Here is a 16757-nt window from a genome sequence, read left to right on the forward strand (position 1 = left end):
GGGCTGGGTTCAAACCTGCCAGCTCTGGTGTATGTGGCTGGCACCATAGCTGCTGAGCTACCGGTGCTGAGCCAACATAGAAATCTTAAATAGCCTCCTCCAACTGGGAGTATGTGGCAAAGTGGAATAGGTCCCTTCCTGGAGAGAGGAGACTCCTAACTGTGCCCACTCTATTTGACTAGTTCAGGGGGACTTCTGTACCTCTCACCCTGGCTTCTCTCTCTTTTCTCCTAATTTCCCAATGAGTTCTTAGTACGTTTTAATAAGTTCGTGTGAACTGGGGAGACATGGCCCCTTGATCCAGCCCTCCCTGAAACCCTGCCCCTGGAAGGAGTGATCACAAGTCACTGCCCCATAGTGTTGCTGTGGGATCTCAGTTCTCCACAGCCCTACACAATGAACATATTGACCAGCTCTTGATAAAACTTTTCTTCCCTTTCCTCCTCCCTTCTTGGCCAGTGTGGTCTGCTTTCCTCCATTATTGGAACAGAACGTTTATAACATGTCAATAATATGAGAAAGGCCAAAGCAGGGTCAAGACCCTTCCTACCTATACACTGCGGTCACCCAGACACCAAGCATTTGTCTTCTGCACTCCCAGAAGTGACCCAAAGTATGTGTGTGTGCGCCATGGCTTCAGTTCTTACCATAGTCAGTGTTTTCAGGTTCCCAGCAGTTCGAAGGCCAGAAATAAGGAGCCTGCAAAAGAGTGCAGGTGTCAGGAGGTACCCAGGACTTGCCCCTGCCCCCAGCTCCAGCCAGGAACTGCCCTATGACAGGCTGCCTCCCCATCTTCTTCTTGCTGACACCACACTCCAACTCTCTCCTATTCTCTAAGGCAGCTGAGATGAGTCAACGTTTTAATCTAGGTGATGAGAAATAAAAGATAAGGTCAGCGAGGAGGCGGAGCAAGATGGCAGCCGAGTAATAGCTTCCTTGCATCTGGGCACCGTGAGTCTGGGGAGATAGGACTCCAGGCATCTCTGGCTGGTGGGATCTGCCTATCATCACCCCTGAGAGGATACAGGGAGTCAGCGAGAGACTTCTGGACCCCAAGAGGAGGACTAAAACAGTGGAAAACCGGCAAGTGGTCGCGTGTGTTCAATCCGTCTAAACCCGCCCGCAACTTCCACAGGCACGAGAACTTAAAGAGCAAGAGGAAGTGAAAGGAAAATTAGGGCAAGGAAACAGATAAAAAAAATCACTCATGAGGAAGAATCAGCAGAAAACTCCAGGCAACATGAAGAACCAGTCCAGAACAACCCCACCAAGGGACCATGAGGTAGCTACTGCAGAGGATTCCACCTATACAGAAATGTTAGGAATGACAGAAAGGGAATTTAGAATACACATGTTGAAAACAATGAAAGAAATGATGGAAACAATGAAGGAAACTGCTAATAAAGTGGAAATTAACCAAAAGGAAATTCAAAAACAGAATCAAATAAGAGATGAACGATATGAAGAATATAAAAAGGATATAGCAGAGCTGAAGGAAATGAAACAGTCAATCAGGGAACTTAAAGATGCAATGGAAAGTATCAGCAACAGGTTAGACCATGCCGAAGAAAGAATTTCAGAGGTAGAAGACAAAGTTTTTGAGATAACTCAGATAGTAAAAGAGGCAGAAAAGAAGAGAGAGAAAGCAGAACGTTCACTGTCAGAAATATGGGACTTTATGAAGCGTTCCAACATACGAGTTATAGGAATTCCAGAAGGGGGAGAAGAATGCCCCAGAGGAATGGAAGCCATACTAGAGAATATTATAAAAGAAAATTTCCCAAATATCACCAAAGATTCTGACACACTGCTTTCAGAGGGCTATCGGACCCCAGGTCGCCTCAACTCTAACCGAGCTTCTCCAAGACACATTGTGATGAACCTGTCCAAAGTCAAGACAAAAGAAAAGATTCTGCAAGCAGCCAGGAGTAAGCGCCAGTTGACCTAAAGGGGCAAATCCATCAGAGTGACCGCAGACTTCTCTAACGAAACTTTCCAAGCAAGAAGACAATGGTTATCTACCTTTAATCTACTTAAACAGAACAATTTCCAGCCCAGAATTCTGTACCCTGCTAAGCTAAGCTTCAAAATTGATGGAGAAATCAAATCATTTACGGGTATACAAACATTGAGGAAATTCACCACAACAAGACCAGCTCTACAGGAAATACTTCAACCTGTTCTGCACACTGACCACCACAATGGATCAGCAGCAAAGTAAGAACTCAGAAATTAAAGGACAGAACCTAACCTCCACACTGTTGCAAAAGATAAAACTAAGCAATGGACTCTCACAAAATAAGACGAATAGAATAATACCACACTTATCAATTATCTCAATAAATGTTAATGGCTTGAATTCCCCACTGAAGAGACATAGATTGGTTGACTGGATTAAAAAACACAAGCCATCCATTTGCTGTCTGCAAGAAACACACCTGGCTTCAAAAGACAAATTAAAGCTCCGAGTCAAGGGTTGGAAGACAATTTCTCAGGCAAATGGGATTCAGAAGAAAAGAGGAGTTGCAATCTTATTTTCAGATACATGTGGATTTAAAGCAACTAAAGTCAAAAAAGACAAAGATGGTCACTTTATATTGGTCAAGGGAAAAATACAACAAGAAGACATTTCAATTCTAAATATTTATGCACCCAATTTAAATGCTCCCAGATTCTTGAAACAGACCTTACTCCGTCTGAGCAATATGATATCTGATAATACCATAATAACAGGTGACCTTAATACTCCTCTTACAGAGCTGGACAGATCCTCTAAACAGAAATTAAACAAGGATATAAGAGATTTAAATGAGACCCTAGAACAACTGTGCTTGATAGACGCGTATAGAACACTCCATCCCAAAGATAAAGAGTATACATTCTTCTCATCACCCCATGGAACATTCTCCAAAATTGATCATATCCTGGGACACAAAACAAATATCAACAGAATCAAAAGAATTGAAATTTTACCTTGTATTTTCTCAGACCATAAGGCACTAAAGGTGGAACTCAACTCTAACAAAAATGCTCAACCCCACCCAAAGGCATGGAAATTAAACAATCTTCTGTTGAATAACAGATGGGTGAAGGAAGAAATAAAACAGGAAATCATTAACTTCCTTGAGCATAACAACAATGAAGACACAAGCTACCAAAACCTGTGGGATACTGCAAAAGCAGTTTTGAGAGGAAAATTCATCACTTTAGATGCCTATATTCGAAAAACAGAAAGAGAGCACATCAACAATCTCACAAGAGATCTTATGAAATTGGAAAAAGAAGAACAATAAAAGCCTAAACTCAGTAGAAGAAAAGAAATATCCAAAATCAAATCAGAGATCAATGAAATTGAAAACAAAAGAATCATTCAGAAAATTAATGAAACAAAGAGTTGGTTTTTTCAAAAAATAAATAAAATAGATAAACCATTGGCCAGACTAACGAGGAATAGAAAAGTAAAATCTCTAGTAACCTCAATCAGAAATGATAAAGGGGAAATAACAACTGATCCCACAGAGATACAAGAGATCATCTGTGATTACTACCAGAAACTCTATGCCCAGAAATTTGACAATGTGAAAGAAATGGATCAATATTTGGAATCACACCCTCTCCCTAGACTCAGCCAGGAAGAAATAGAGCTCCTGAACACACCAATTTCAAGCACTGAGATCAAAGAAACAATAAAAAAAAGCTTCCAACGAAAAAATGCCCTGGTCCAGATAGCTTCACCCCAGAATTCTATCAAACCTTCAAGGAAGAGCTTATTCCTGTACTGCAGAAATTATTCCAAAAAATTGAGGAAGAAGGAATCTTCCCCAACACATTCTATGAAGCAAACATCACCCTGATACCAAAACCAGGAAAAGACCCAAACAAAAAGGAGAATTTCAGACCAATCTCACTCATGAATATATACGCAAAAATTCTGAACAAAATCCTAGCCAATAGATTACAGCTTATCATCAAAAAAGTCATTCATCATGATCAAGTAGGCTTCATCCCAGGGATGCAAGGCTGGTTTAACATATGCAAGTCTATAAACGTTATCCACCATATTAACAGAGGCAAAAATAAAGATCACATGATCCTCTCAATAGATGCAGAAAAAGCATTTGATAAAATCCAGCATCCTTTTCTAATTAGAACACTGAAGAGTATAGGCATAGGTGGCACATTTCTAAAACTGATTGAAGCTATCTATGACAAACCCACAGGCAATATTTTACTGAATGGAGTAAAACTCAAAGCTTTTCCTCTTAGAACTGGAACCAGACAAGGTTGTCCTCTGTCACCTTTACTATTCAACGTAGTGCTGGAAGTTCTAGCCAATACAATTAGGCAAGACAAGGAAATAAAGGGAATCCAAATGGGAGCAGAGGAGGTCAAACTCTCCCTCTTTGCTGACGACATGATCTTATACTTAGAGAACCCCAAAGACTCAACCACAAGACTCCTAGAAGTCATCAAAAAATACAGTAATGTTTCAGGATATAAAATCAATGTCCACAAGTCAGTAGCCTTTGTGTACACCAATGACAGCCAAGATGAGAAGCTAATTAAGGACACAACTCCCTTCACCATAGTTTCAAAGAAAATGAAATACCTAGGAGTATACCTAACGAAGGAGGTGAAGGACCTCTATAAAGAAAACTATGAAATCCTCAGCAAGGAAATAGCAGAGGATATTAACAAATGGAAGAACATACCATGCTCATGGATGGGAAGAATCAACATTGTTAAAATGTCTATACTTCCCAAAGCAATCTACCTATTCAATGCCATTCCTATCAAAATACCAACATCGTACTTTCAAGATTTGGAAAAAATGATTCTGCATTTTGTATGGAACCGGAAAAAACCCCGTATAGCTAAGGCAGTTCTCTGTAACAAAAATAAAGCTGGGGGCATCAGCATACCAGATTTTAGTCTGTACTACAAAGCCATAGTGCTCAAGACAGCATGGTACTGGCACAAAAACAGAGACATAGACACTTGGAATCGAATTGAAAACCATTTTTGGTTTTGTAACATTTTACAACCACCTAATCTTTGATAAACCAAACAAGAACATACCTTGGGGGAAAGACTCCCTATTTAATAAATGGTGTTGGGAGAACTGGATGTCTACATGTAAAAGACTGAAACTGGACCCACACCTTTCCCCACTCACAAAAATTGATTCAAGATGGATAAAGGACTTAAATTTAAGGCATGAAACAATAAAAATCCTCCAAGAAGGCATAGGAAAAACACTGGAAGATATTGGCCTGGGGAAAGACTTCATGAAGAAGACTGCCATGGCAATTGCAACAACAACAAAAATAAACAAATGGGACTTCATTAAACTGAAAAGCTTCTGTACAGCTAAGGAGACAATAACCAAAGCAAAGAGACAACCTACACAATGGGAAAGGATATTTGCATATTTTCAATCAGACAAAAGCTTGATAACTAGGATCTATAGAGAACTCAAATTAATCCACATGAAAAAAGCCAACAATCCCATATATCAATGGGCAAGAGACATGAATAGAACTTTCTCTAAAGACGACAGACGAATGGCTAACAAACACATGAAAAAATGTTCATCATCTCTATATATTAGAGAAATGCAAATCAAAACAACCCTGAGATATCATCTAACCCCAGTGAGAATGGCCCACATCACAAAATCTCAAAACTGCAGATGCTGGCGTGGATGTGGAGAGAAGGGAACACTTTTACACTGCTGGTGGGACTGCAAACTAGTACAACCTTTCTGGAAGGAAGTATGGAGAAACCTCAAAGCACTCAAGCTAGACCTCCCATTTGATCCTGCAATCCCATTACTGGGCATCTACCCAGAAGGAAAGAAATCCTTTTATCATAAGGACACTTGTACTAGACTGTTTATTGCAGCTCAATTTACAATCGCCAAAATGTGGAAAGAGCCTAAATGCCCACCAACCCAGGAATGGATTAACAAGCTGTGGTATATGTATACCATGGAATACTATTCAGCCATTAAAAAAAATGGAGACTTTACATCCTTCGTATTAACCTGGATGGACGTGGAAGACATTATTCTTAGTAAAGCGTCACAAGAATGGAGAAGCATGAATCCTATGTACTCAATTTTGATATGAGGACAATTAATGACAATTATGGTTATGGGGGGGGGGAACAGAAAGAGGGAAGGAGGGAGGGGGGTGGGGCCTTAGTGTGTGTCACACTTTATGGGGGCAAGACATGATTGCAAGAGGGACTTTACCTAAAAATTGCAATCAGTGTAACCTGGCTTATTGTACCCTCAATGAATGCCCAACAATAAAAAAAAAAAAAAAAAAAAAAAAGATAAGGTCAGCAAAATATGGCAAAAACGAGGAGCTTCAGTTGACGGGGCAAAAGTTTTTTATCCCAAGACAATAGAAGTCTAACTGCACAGTTTATGGGGGACACAGCCTCAGGTCTGGTTATCCCTGTCTGAAGAACTCTGCTTCCAGACCCTTTGGTTTGGACTTTGGCACAACCCTCTACCCTATGCCCCAGTTTCCTCTGGGGCAGGATGTGGAAGAGGAAGTGTAAAATGAGTGGAGAGGATGAGTTGGCAGTAAATAGAAATTTCCCTCCAGGAAGGCGGCATGGTATACGTAGTAGTAGAAAGGCCAAGTGCTACCAGGCTTACCTCGTTCAAATCAAGGCTGCCTCCTAGATTTGCTAAAAACTACATTAATTGTCTGAGCTCCTCAATTTTCTCATCTGTGAGATGGGTGATAATTTACACCCTCCCAAAGTATATTCTTCAGATAAATGAGGAAATATGTGCACATTTTTTGCTATGGTCAAAATGTTTTTGTCCCCCCCAAGTTCATATGAAATGAATTGAAATCCTAATTCCCAAGGTGATGGTATTAGGAGATGGGGCTTCCCCCCCCCCTTTTTTTTATATAGAGTCTCACTTTGTTACCCTTGGTAGAGTACCCTGGCATCATAGTTCATAGCAATCTCAAACTCTTGGGCTCAAATGAGCCTTTTGCCTCAGCCTCCCTGGTAGCTGAGTGCCTGCCACAGTGCCCAGCTATTTTTTAGAGACAAGGTCGCACGCTTGCTCAGGCTGGTGTCGAACTCCTGAGCTCAGGCAATCCACCTGCCTTGGCCTCCCAAAGTGCTAGGATTAAAGGTGTGAGCCACCACGCTCAGCGGAAGTTAGGGCCTTTTGAAGGTAATTAGGTTAATGAGAGTGGAGTCCTCAGGGATGACATTAGTGCCCTTATACAAGAGGCCTGAGAGAGACCTCCTCATCTCTTAGGCCACATAAGGACATGGCTAGAAGGCACCAAATAGGAAGAAGAGAGTGGGCCCTCCCTAGACACAGAATCTTCTGGCACCTTGATCTCAGACTTCCCAGCCTCCAGAACTGTGAGAAATATATTTCTGTGGTTTATAAAGCCACTGAGGTTATGGTATTTGGTTATAGTAGTCCCAATGGACTAAGATAGTGCCCAACAGAGTATACAGTCAACGAGGGTCTTTTATTGTTTTTTTTTTTCTTTCTTTTTCTTCTTTTTTTCAGTGTTGGGGATTCATTGAGGGTACAAGAAACCAGGTTACACTGACTGCATTTGTTTGAAAGGGATTTGAAAGTCCCTCTTCTTTTACTATTATTTAAGTGGGTCAATCAACAGGCCAGACAAAAGTTCTCTTCGCTTTGCCAGTGCTGATGAGGAATGATGGCTGCTCACTCAAATATCCTTTCCTTTCCTTTTTTCTTCCCTTCCCTTTCCTTTCTTTCTTTTTCCTTCCCTCCTTTCTCTCTCCCTCAGTTCTAATCTGAGATTAGATCAGGGTGACAGGAAACAGCTCCTCAGGTGGAGTCAGTAGGCCTACCTGGAAACGATAAAAGGTGCCGTCATCCTTCATGGTGAGAACGTGGTCTGAGATTGGAAAGATGTAGCCTTGGGCAGCTATAAGGCTTCCCAAGTGTATTGCTTCAACTGCAAGAAGGACGCAGGAGAGAGAAGGAATTAGGAAGCCGATTACTTAGCTGAAATGTACACTGGGAGGGCAGAAAGGCAGCCAGACAGGTTAAGCGTCATCTGCATTGATGATATGATTGCATTTGCACAGTTGCGGAGGGCGAGGGCCACCATGTGTCTGAGACGCCTCTGGATCCCAGGTCTGAGAACCTGATGCTACTTAACCTCCAGTCCCTACCCCTAGACTTTCAGAAGAAAGTCTGGCTTCATGGTTAAGGGCATGAGCTTTGGCATAGATAAACCTGTATTTAATTAAGTGATATATTTCATGTAAAGTGCTTAGCACTTTCTGGTTCAGGGCAAATACTCCGTAAGTGCTGGCAGCCTGGATTCACATTTGTAGTTTCTCCTGTTTTGTCATCCCCAGCCATGTTGCAATCAACCTGTTGCTCCTTTAGCACCAGCCACAAACAGATTCACAGTTATGAATTTACTCTGAGCAGAAAGAAAAAAAAAATTAAAGCCCTCAATGCTTCTACCACACATAATAATCTTTCACAAACCTACAAGTACTTTGGTTAAAACTAATTTTCGAACGTGGAAATTATTGAAATGCTCAGGGAATCTCTGGTAATTACTAATTTCATAAGCTCTAAATTTTAAAAAGTGATTTATTTGGCTTTATTTGCAAACTTTTCAAGAGGATGTTGCTTATTAAGAACTTGCACTCATAATGGGTGGAATTAGAATGAGTGGAGTCTTATTTTAATTTTTATTTTAGTGATGACCAGTTTTTAATGTCTCTATGCTTCAAGAATCCTGGGTCCAGCAAGTAGGGAAGTTTCATCTTCTGTAGCTGCTTCCTCCCTCAGGGAAAGAAGAATAAAATCCAGTGAGAAGGTGACCTTCATGTCACCAGCCTCAGAGCTAAAACTCTTACTTCATTCTTCGAGCAGAAATGTTTTTTTGCTTAGAAATTTGGCAGATCGGAAGAAAGAAAAGATGCTGGTCCACACATTGGCTATGCCCGGCTTCCCACAGCCTGGGTTTGTCTCATTTCACTTCTGTTCCCAGCTGGTAGGTGTTCTTAGCTCCCCTACTCAGCCACTTCTCAGAAGCCCAAACAGCTCCCAACACCTTGATGTCCTCCCAAAGCATCAGAATACAACAGATATTTATAAACATGACCACCATTCGGGAGCTTCCAGAGGAGTTTCTCATGCCAGGGTCAGAAGATTCCTGAAGCCTACTCTCATGTATTACCAGCTTCTTTAGTGTTCTCAGTATAATAATGATAATGATAATAATAATAATAATATGTGGGTCACTATGAAAGTTTTAAGACAGACTGTGCTATGGTCTATTGTTTCACTTTCAAGAAACATAGTCAACAGCATCCTTTCTGTTTCACATGTGCAAGTTTCAACTTGCTCAGATTGTCGGTGTTTCTGGGAGGGCTTCATTTGTTTTTGTCCATGTAGATTTTACATTTCTTGATTTTTCTCATATCTCAAAGCTTTTGTAATGACTCATGTATGTTTGAGGCTGCAGTGAGCTATGATTGGATCACTGCCCTCCCGCCTGGGCAACAGAGAGAGATGTGGGCTTAACCCACATAAATAAATAAAAATAAAAAATGAATAAATAAAGCAGAAATAAACAATGATTATATTGGAAGGACAAAGAAACCAGGGCTCTTGGAAGATAAAAGACTGCTTTGAGGAAAGAGGAAAGATAGGTATCCTTAGTTTAGAATCATAATGCAAAGAAATGTTGACTTTAAATACAATGTAACTATGCTGGTGATCCAGTCCGAGTTTTATAAGTGGACACACAGAAGTCCAGAGTATACAGGGCCAGTGGGATCCAGTCCAGGTTTTCCAGGTGGACCCTCAGAAGTCCAGGCTGTACTGGGGAAGTACAGTAGGGGAGCTGACTTGGGTTCTGTCCCTTGAAAGGGTTGGCATGGATGGTTTCTTCCCTGTGAATGAAGAACTTGACTGGAATTAAGAATTTTCACTAGTTGTGACAGTAGTCACGATTGAAGGTGGTGAAAAGGCTTGGGTTATTTCCATGAATGACCTGCTTTCTGCACTCAGATTTCTGGCAACTTTATTGAATTGAACTGCATAAAAATTATATCTCTTCTTAGCCAACAGATTAGGAGTGTCAGGTTAAAATACAGGAATGCCAGGGCTGACATACTGATCCCAGCAAGGAGTCACAGCTGAAGGTCAGACACCTATAGTGGGCACTTGGGAAAAAAAACCTTCAAAAAGCATAGCGGTTAGGGCCATGTAATTTGGGGTAGGTAAGTCTAATAATTCCAATGTCCATTAAGACTATCAGAGCATATTAGTGGACCTTTATAAATGTGACCTTCAGCCATCAAGAACACTTGGTTAAGACAAAGGAAATATATAATAAAGTGAGAAGTATAATTTAACAGCATATGGATATAGCTTTACTTATTCAGAATTTTCATTTTTCAGACCTCTTCCCCCATATCCTAATTATGCTGTGAAAATTAATTTTACTGCTTATTTTCTGATTGGAGGACAGATTTGGAAACTTATCGGTCAGGGTTTTGTTGTTGTTTTTCTAGTAAGGTCTTCCTAACTGAAGTGTACAATTAAAGATGAAAAAATATTCCTTCACCTTCTTGCAGAAGCAGAAAACAGGAGTCTTAGCAAATAATTAAACATCTTAATTGTGGATCAGGCGATCTAACTTTAAGAGCTGGCTGTAGAAGGCTGTTCAGCGACAGTGCTACAACTTATGTTTAATTGCTGCAGCTAACAAGAATTCAACTCATTTCACACATTATTGCATTGAGCTCTTTGGCATTCTAAATAGTTGCTTATTTCCTTGAAGCGTCATTTAAATTTAAAGATAGATGTTCAGTGGAGAAAATAAATTAATTTCATTTGTAAACAGAGTGATCCCATGTCCTGGAATTCCCATTTATAGGCTCAGTTCTCACGAGGGCAGGGGAATCTAGTTTGGAACTTGGTTATAGGATATTTACTGACAACAGCAAAGATAAAGGCAGGGTCAAGAGTCAGGTACCTGGGTCCTCGATGGAAAGGTTCTTCATGAGCCACTGAACAATGTCAGTACCTGCAATGAGAAAGCAATTTCAACTGAAGGCCTCATAGCAGAAGAAACGCTATAGCAGAAGAAACATGTTTTCCCAAGAAAATCCTGATTCCTGTCAGCACAAACTGACCCTTTTCTGTCCTAACTAACCCTTTCCATACATTGATACACTTCCATAGTTACAATTCCATCCTTTTCTAAAACAAATACACTTCTGATGGCTCAGGATGACCCCATATCCACACTGCTAGGAGTGCCTAGGGAGGGTTTTCCCAAGACAAGCAGGGTGGAGTTTCAACATGCCTGGCCCCAGACCATTTCCTGAGGAAGGGGTCCTCTCTGGCTCCCTGTCCTCACTGACAAGGTCTGACCAACACAGGTGACCTATCAAAACTCTCACAGTTTCTGCCATGGGCCCATCCCAAATGAATGGGCCACTGCATCTCTGGCAGAAACTTCTGCATGTTCACCAAAATTTCTTCCCTTTCCCACCCAGCACACAGTTAGAGTACCTTTCTGGACATATCTGCACTTGGATGTGGACTAAGTTCTACCAATACACGTGGGAAGAAATGACACCTGCCATTTCCAGGCTGGACCATAGAAACTCTCATGCAGTCCTTCCCACCTCACCACCCTTCTGTTCCCCTTTTGTGCCTGGATGCAGCAGACCGGTGTGTGTGTGTGTGTGTGTGTGTGTGTGTGTGTATGTACAGAGCCCCAACAGGACCTGTTGGTGGAAAAGAGCCTGCAAGGAGCCGCGGGTCCAGCCATGAACATCACTAACCTGGATGAGAAGTGCTGTGACCTGCTCGCAGAAAAACCTCAGTACTTGGGAACTCACAAATTCCCCCTACCCAGCCTGTTCCACTTAAATCGTCCTTGATTTCTCTGAAAAGAAACTTGGTCCTTTTGACTTTTTTCTGTTGGCCTTACTTTTGCCCTTTGATGATAGATAATCTAAACTACTCACTCCTTCAGGTATCTGGACGGTTTCTGTTTACCACCAGTGTCTTCGCTCCAGGGGAAATGTGCCTGGACCCTGAGACTCCCAGAAAGGTGTTCCTCACCATTCTGGTCACAATCCTCTGGATAGGATTCCTTTTGTCTGCCTCCCTTTGAAAATGTGGCACCTGTTCTAAGAGTGCATGGTTCATATGGGAGTAGAGGAATCCAATTTTCTGGAAAGTCTTGAACTTCTGGTCAAGCCACCTTTGTCACCCAAAGATTTCACTTTAGACCAGTGAAGACCGTGGAAGATGGCTGTGTCACCGCAGGATAGAATGTTGGTGGAAAAGAACCTGCAAGGGAAGCCATTTTAGCTAGCTGGGTCCTGCTGTGTGTCTGAGCTTTGTGTGAGGGAGAGGGTTTGCAAATGTTCTCCTGGGCTGGATTCCCGGCCCAGGATCTAGAGATACAGCAGAGGGGTTTAATGAGGATTTCCCTTTGCCCAGAAATCGAATTCCTCAGAAATCTGATTGGTGGCCAGAAGTGGGACTGGTGCAGACTGAGAAACTAGATATTTTGTGTCTCTCCTGCTCCGTGGGGTGGAAGTCACCAGAACAGTGGCCTGTCAGGGCCCTGTCTTCTTCCCGTGTGCCCTGGGCCCACCAACACAGCCTTGCAATTTCCCATTTCCCCTCATTTCAGCCTCAAAAGCAGGACTTCTAAGCTTCTCCATGCTCTTGCTCCCAGATGGCATCTGTGGGCTAAACTTTGCATCAGAAACACTCCTATTCATTCACATTCTTAGAGAGAGAGAGAGAGCAAGTCTGTGTGTGAGTGTGTGTGTGTGTATGTGGGGGATGTGGCTGTGTGTCCACTTCCTCCAAATTACACAAGTTCAACATTTGTCCTCGGAAATGGAGAACAAAGCAGAAATCAAATAAGAACTATAATCCCAAGTTGGGGGTGGGAGAGAGACTAACCTGGTTTTTTTTTTTTTTGTTCTCAAAAGAAAAATAGTTCTTTTTTTGTGGGTTGCCTAGAAACTGTGAGGTTTCCAGCATCAGCTCAAGCTGTCCCCCAGGCAGGCGGATTATCTTTCTGCTGAGCTTGCTGAACCATTATTTATCACCTGCCAAGATTGATTACTCACCCTGGGACAATGACAGCCCTTCCTTTCCCCTGTTAATTACTGTCATCATTAATATCCACGTCACTAATTAGTATTCATGCACACTGAAACTCCTTCCTTGCTATCATATCTGCTCCCCTCCCTGCACCCACCCCCGGCTCTGCACCATTGTCTGGGTTTCTATCCCCTTTTGGCTTCCTGGGCTCAGTCTCTGGCCTGATTGTTCTCCCCAGAGCACCAGGCCCTGGTTTGCATTCACAGAGCTAAAGGATCACATTTAAGCACTTTTGTTTGCAAAGAAGGGAAAGGCACACAAGCCCCTTTCCTTTCCCCCCAGCACTGTGGGGACCACAGAAGTGAGTTTCTTGTCTCTGGTTCAGCCACCAGGACAGTCATCTCTTCTGGGACTGGTATGACCTTGCTCAGATCCAGGCAAAGGCCAATGTGGCTGCCTGTGGTAATCCTGGGCCGCTGCACTCATTCTATGGAGACACTCCCCACCCCCACCACCCCTCCTATGCTGTGGCAGTGTTTGGTGGACTTCAGCAAAGATGATGACACCGAGGGATAGGTGGCCATGCTTGCTCTCATAGGTGTGGACTATTTCAGGCTTCCCTGGACTAATCTGGAGTGGCCAGCATCCAGCCTGGGGCAGGAAGTAAACCACTGTACCTGTAGCTCCAGGAGCAAATAAAAATGGGAAATCGTCATAACACATCCTTTAAAAGCCCTACAATTGTTATGCTACAGACACAGACAGGAGTAGTTGAAATAGCCAGGATGAGAAAACATTTTTCTTCTTCTTTTTTCACTTTCCTTTTTTTCCACCAACCCACAACCATTCCTTCCTTCCTGTTCTAAAAAGAATCTGCTTCAGATTCTTTTTCTGTTCTACCTAAAATTAATTGTTGCCTTGTTACCACGATTGGATTCTGAATCTTACCTTAATCAAGCTGCTTGGCCGAGGATTTAAAGCCAATATAACAATATAACAAATGTTACATTATCACAACGTGATACATGCAGGGTAGCCACCCTTTATCTGAAAGCTTTCTTATTGAGGCTAATTTATCAACATATATCCCAGGGGTATCTATGAGATACAGGGCACCCAAACATCCCTCCCATTGAATGTATGTTTTATTAGCATATTTATGAATATATTTGTTACACGAAGTCATATGTTGTGCTTCTATGTATAATATGTATGTATTTCAATTATGTATTTTGTATACAAAATCACATTTATTGAACAGCTGTTTGGGAACAACCCAAAAGTCCTCTAATAGAGGACTGAATAACAAATTATGGCTCACACATGCAATAAATATTTATTGAATATCTACTGTATTAAGTGTAAAAGCAGATTGAGAACAGTGTATATGATAAAATAACATTCTGCAATAAAAAATATTTATATTCTGTTAATTATATATGTGTAGATATACACAGATATAGAGAAGAAAAGTTCTGAAAGTATATTTTAATTGTTAACTTTAGGTTATATTGGGGAGAGGGAAGGCATCACATTCTGGGCAATTTCTATTATTTACATTTCTGTATTATCTAAAGTTCATTGAACATTCATAGTTATAATAAATACTTTTGCACTGCGAAAAATACTTTATTTTCAAGAGCAGAGAAGGAAACCTTGGCCTCTGAGACCGAAGTGGAGAGGGGAGGGGTGACTTTGGCAGGCCTCTGGCTGGCCTTAGGTGCCGCGGACCACCCTGTCGGTGGGCTTCAGTCCAAGGGAAAGCAGGGAAACGGAGTCAGGTTGGTTGAAAGGTCGACGCAGGAATGACAGTCTGACACACAGCACTTGGTGAAGTATGCAGCTGTGCTTTACTGAGTTTTAAGTACGCTTTTTATACAGTTTCCACAAAGCATTACAGGTTACACAAAGTAATTTTACAACTTGCTGACCTTTACAAGTTATATTTTAAGTTTGTAGACGTGGGTAGTTATCCATTACTACTTCTCAATGTTCTGTCCTTAAGGGGAACAAAGGTTAGTGGTTATCAGTGAAACCTGCTTGCTTCCTCTTATCTGAGGAATGTTAACATACTGCAACTTCTTATATTTAAACTTAAGTAATAGTAAAGATATAACTTGTTTAAAAGTTCTTCTAGTTCTTCTATGGTATATAAATGTTAATTTCATGTTGATTATATATATGTTTTTATTTTGTGTTTATTATTAATCATATGTAATTATTCCATTGTGCGTTGATTGACTAAAAAGTAAGTGAAGTAAGATGTTTTTTAAGAAAAGTTTTACTGTGGGTGGTGATGGTGCATGTCGTGCTGGAACATCTTGTTTGTTGCGCCTGCATTGTCTTAGCCCACTGACATTTATGGTGGGGACGTGCTGTTTGGAGCCACTGAGTCTGGCACAGTCATACTTCTTGTGCTGTTTCTGGATCAACTATAATTGTGTTCATTCTGACAAGACTTATTGCTTACTTATCAGGACAAACAGACATTCAGCTTAACATACACGTACACTGTAACAGAAAGCCATACCTTTAGGTTAATGCGATAGAAAACAGCATGCTGGGCAACATCTCTGTTGCTGCGCACACTGGGGGTGCTGGGGGCTCAGCTCCGGGGAGCACAAACCTCCTTTCCGTCGTCTTACAACGCGGACAGCGCCACCTCGCTGCGGCTTGGTGCCGAGGGTGCGGCACTTAGGCCCTGGGCATATTTTGGGAAGAATGGGGGCATTGCCAACTGTCTGGGAATAGAGAAAGAGGAATGGACACAGCATTCTTGAAGCTGTCTTTCTCCGGAGGGGTAAACGGTGGGAGGCTCAAAAATGAGGCTGGATCATGGGCCTCAAATTGGTCACTCTTGCTGGTCATCTGCCATCCAGGGCCTCAGAGAGGATTTCTGTGGACTCTAACAGACCCATTCACCTGTAGTCTTGGACTCAGAGTGACACCCCACACCCCTCTTTTGTTTGCTGATAATTTATTAATTAATAATATTTGTTAGACTCAGTGACCTCTTCTTGGTGACTTCCTTTGCTGTCTTAACTCTAGGGCAAAAAACACCAGTTTTGAGTCAGCTGGTAAGGGGGTTTGGTATTCTACATACAATTTACTTATTTTTATAATAAGCAGAGGCATTAATTTAGTGATGATAACTACTACTATCATTAGCTGTAAAACTATTAATAATAATTCATTGAGCACTTTCTATATCCAAACTAGACAATGGGGCTGGTTGGGGGGAAGGACCTTATAAAATCCTAGGCTTTGTCTTGAGGTGTTTGAAGCTCCTCCAAAGAGCTAGCAATTGACAGGGAGGCCTTCCTCCCACTCAGAACCCCAGGGATTCTAGGATGAAAAACTCCCCCCATTCTTCCCAACGTATCGTCATCGGTGTGAGCCCAAATCAGATAATGCAAAGTTAATAAAAGACTGGTTCCAGTCACCTGTGAATTTCAAGTTTCCTGAAACCTGGCAGATTATACAGTATATCACAGTACTGATCATTGGAACAATTCATAAGTTAATTAGCAGTTCTCACTGTTGGGGAAAGACACTTTCTTTCAAGTAAAATGACTTTGGAGCTCAATGTACAATAAGTGTTCCTTTCCTGAGAGAGTTTGCGGCA

At 41.7% G+C, this 16757-nt stretch overlaps 1 protein-coding gene across 6 annotated transcripts in view; it reads right to left on the minus strand.

The window, feature by feature from the left end:
* RGS6 (regulator of G protein signaling 6) overlaps positions 1-16757 on the minus strand; it is a 645323-nt gene that overhangs the window by 104516 nt on the left and 524050 nt on the right. For all 6 annotated transcript variants that reach the window (XM_053602701.1, XM_053602700.1, XM_053602704.1 and 3 more), the window contains exons 4-6: positions 11031-11081; positions 7873-7979; positions 648-699 (exon numbers count right to left, since the gene is read on the minus strand). In XM_053602701.1, the coding sequence (XP_053458676.1) occupies positions 648-699; positions 7873-7979; positions 11031-11081 (210 nt within the window). The remainder of the gene's footprint in view (positions 1-647; positions 700-7872; positions 7980-11030; positions 11082-16757) is intronic.

Source organism: Nycticebus coucang, chromosome 9 (assembly GCF_027406575.1).
Source record: "Nycticebus coucang isolate mNycCou1 chromosome 9, mNycCou1.pri, whole genome shotgun sequence".
NCBI lineage: Eukaryota > Metazoa > Chordata > Mammalia > Primates > Lorisidae > Nycticebus > Nycticebus coucang.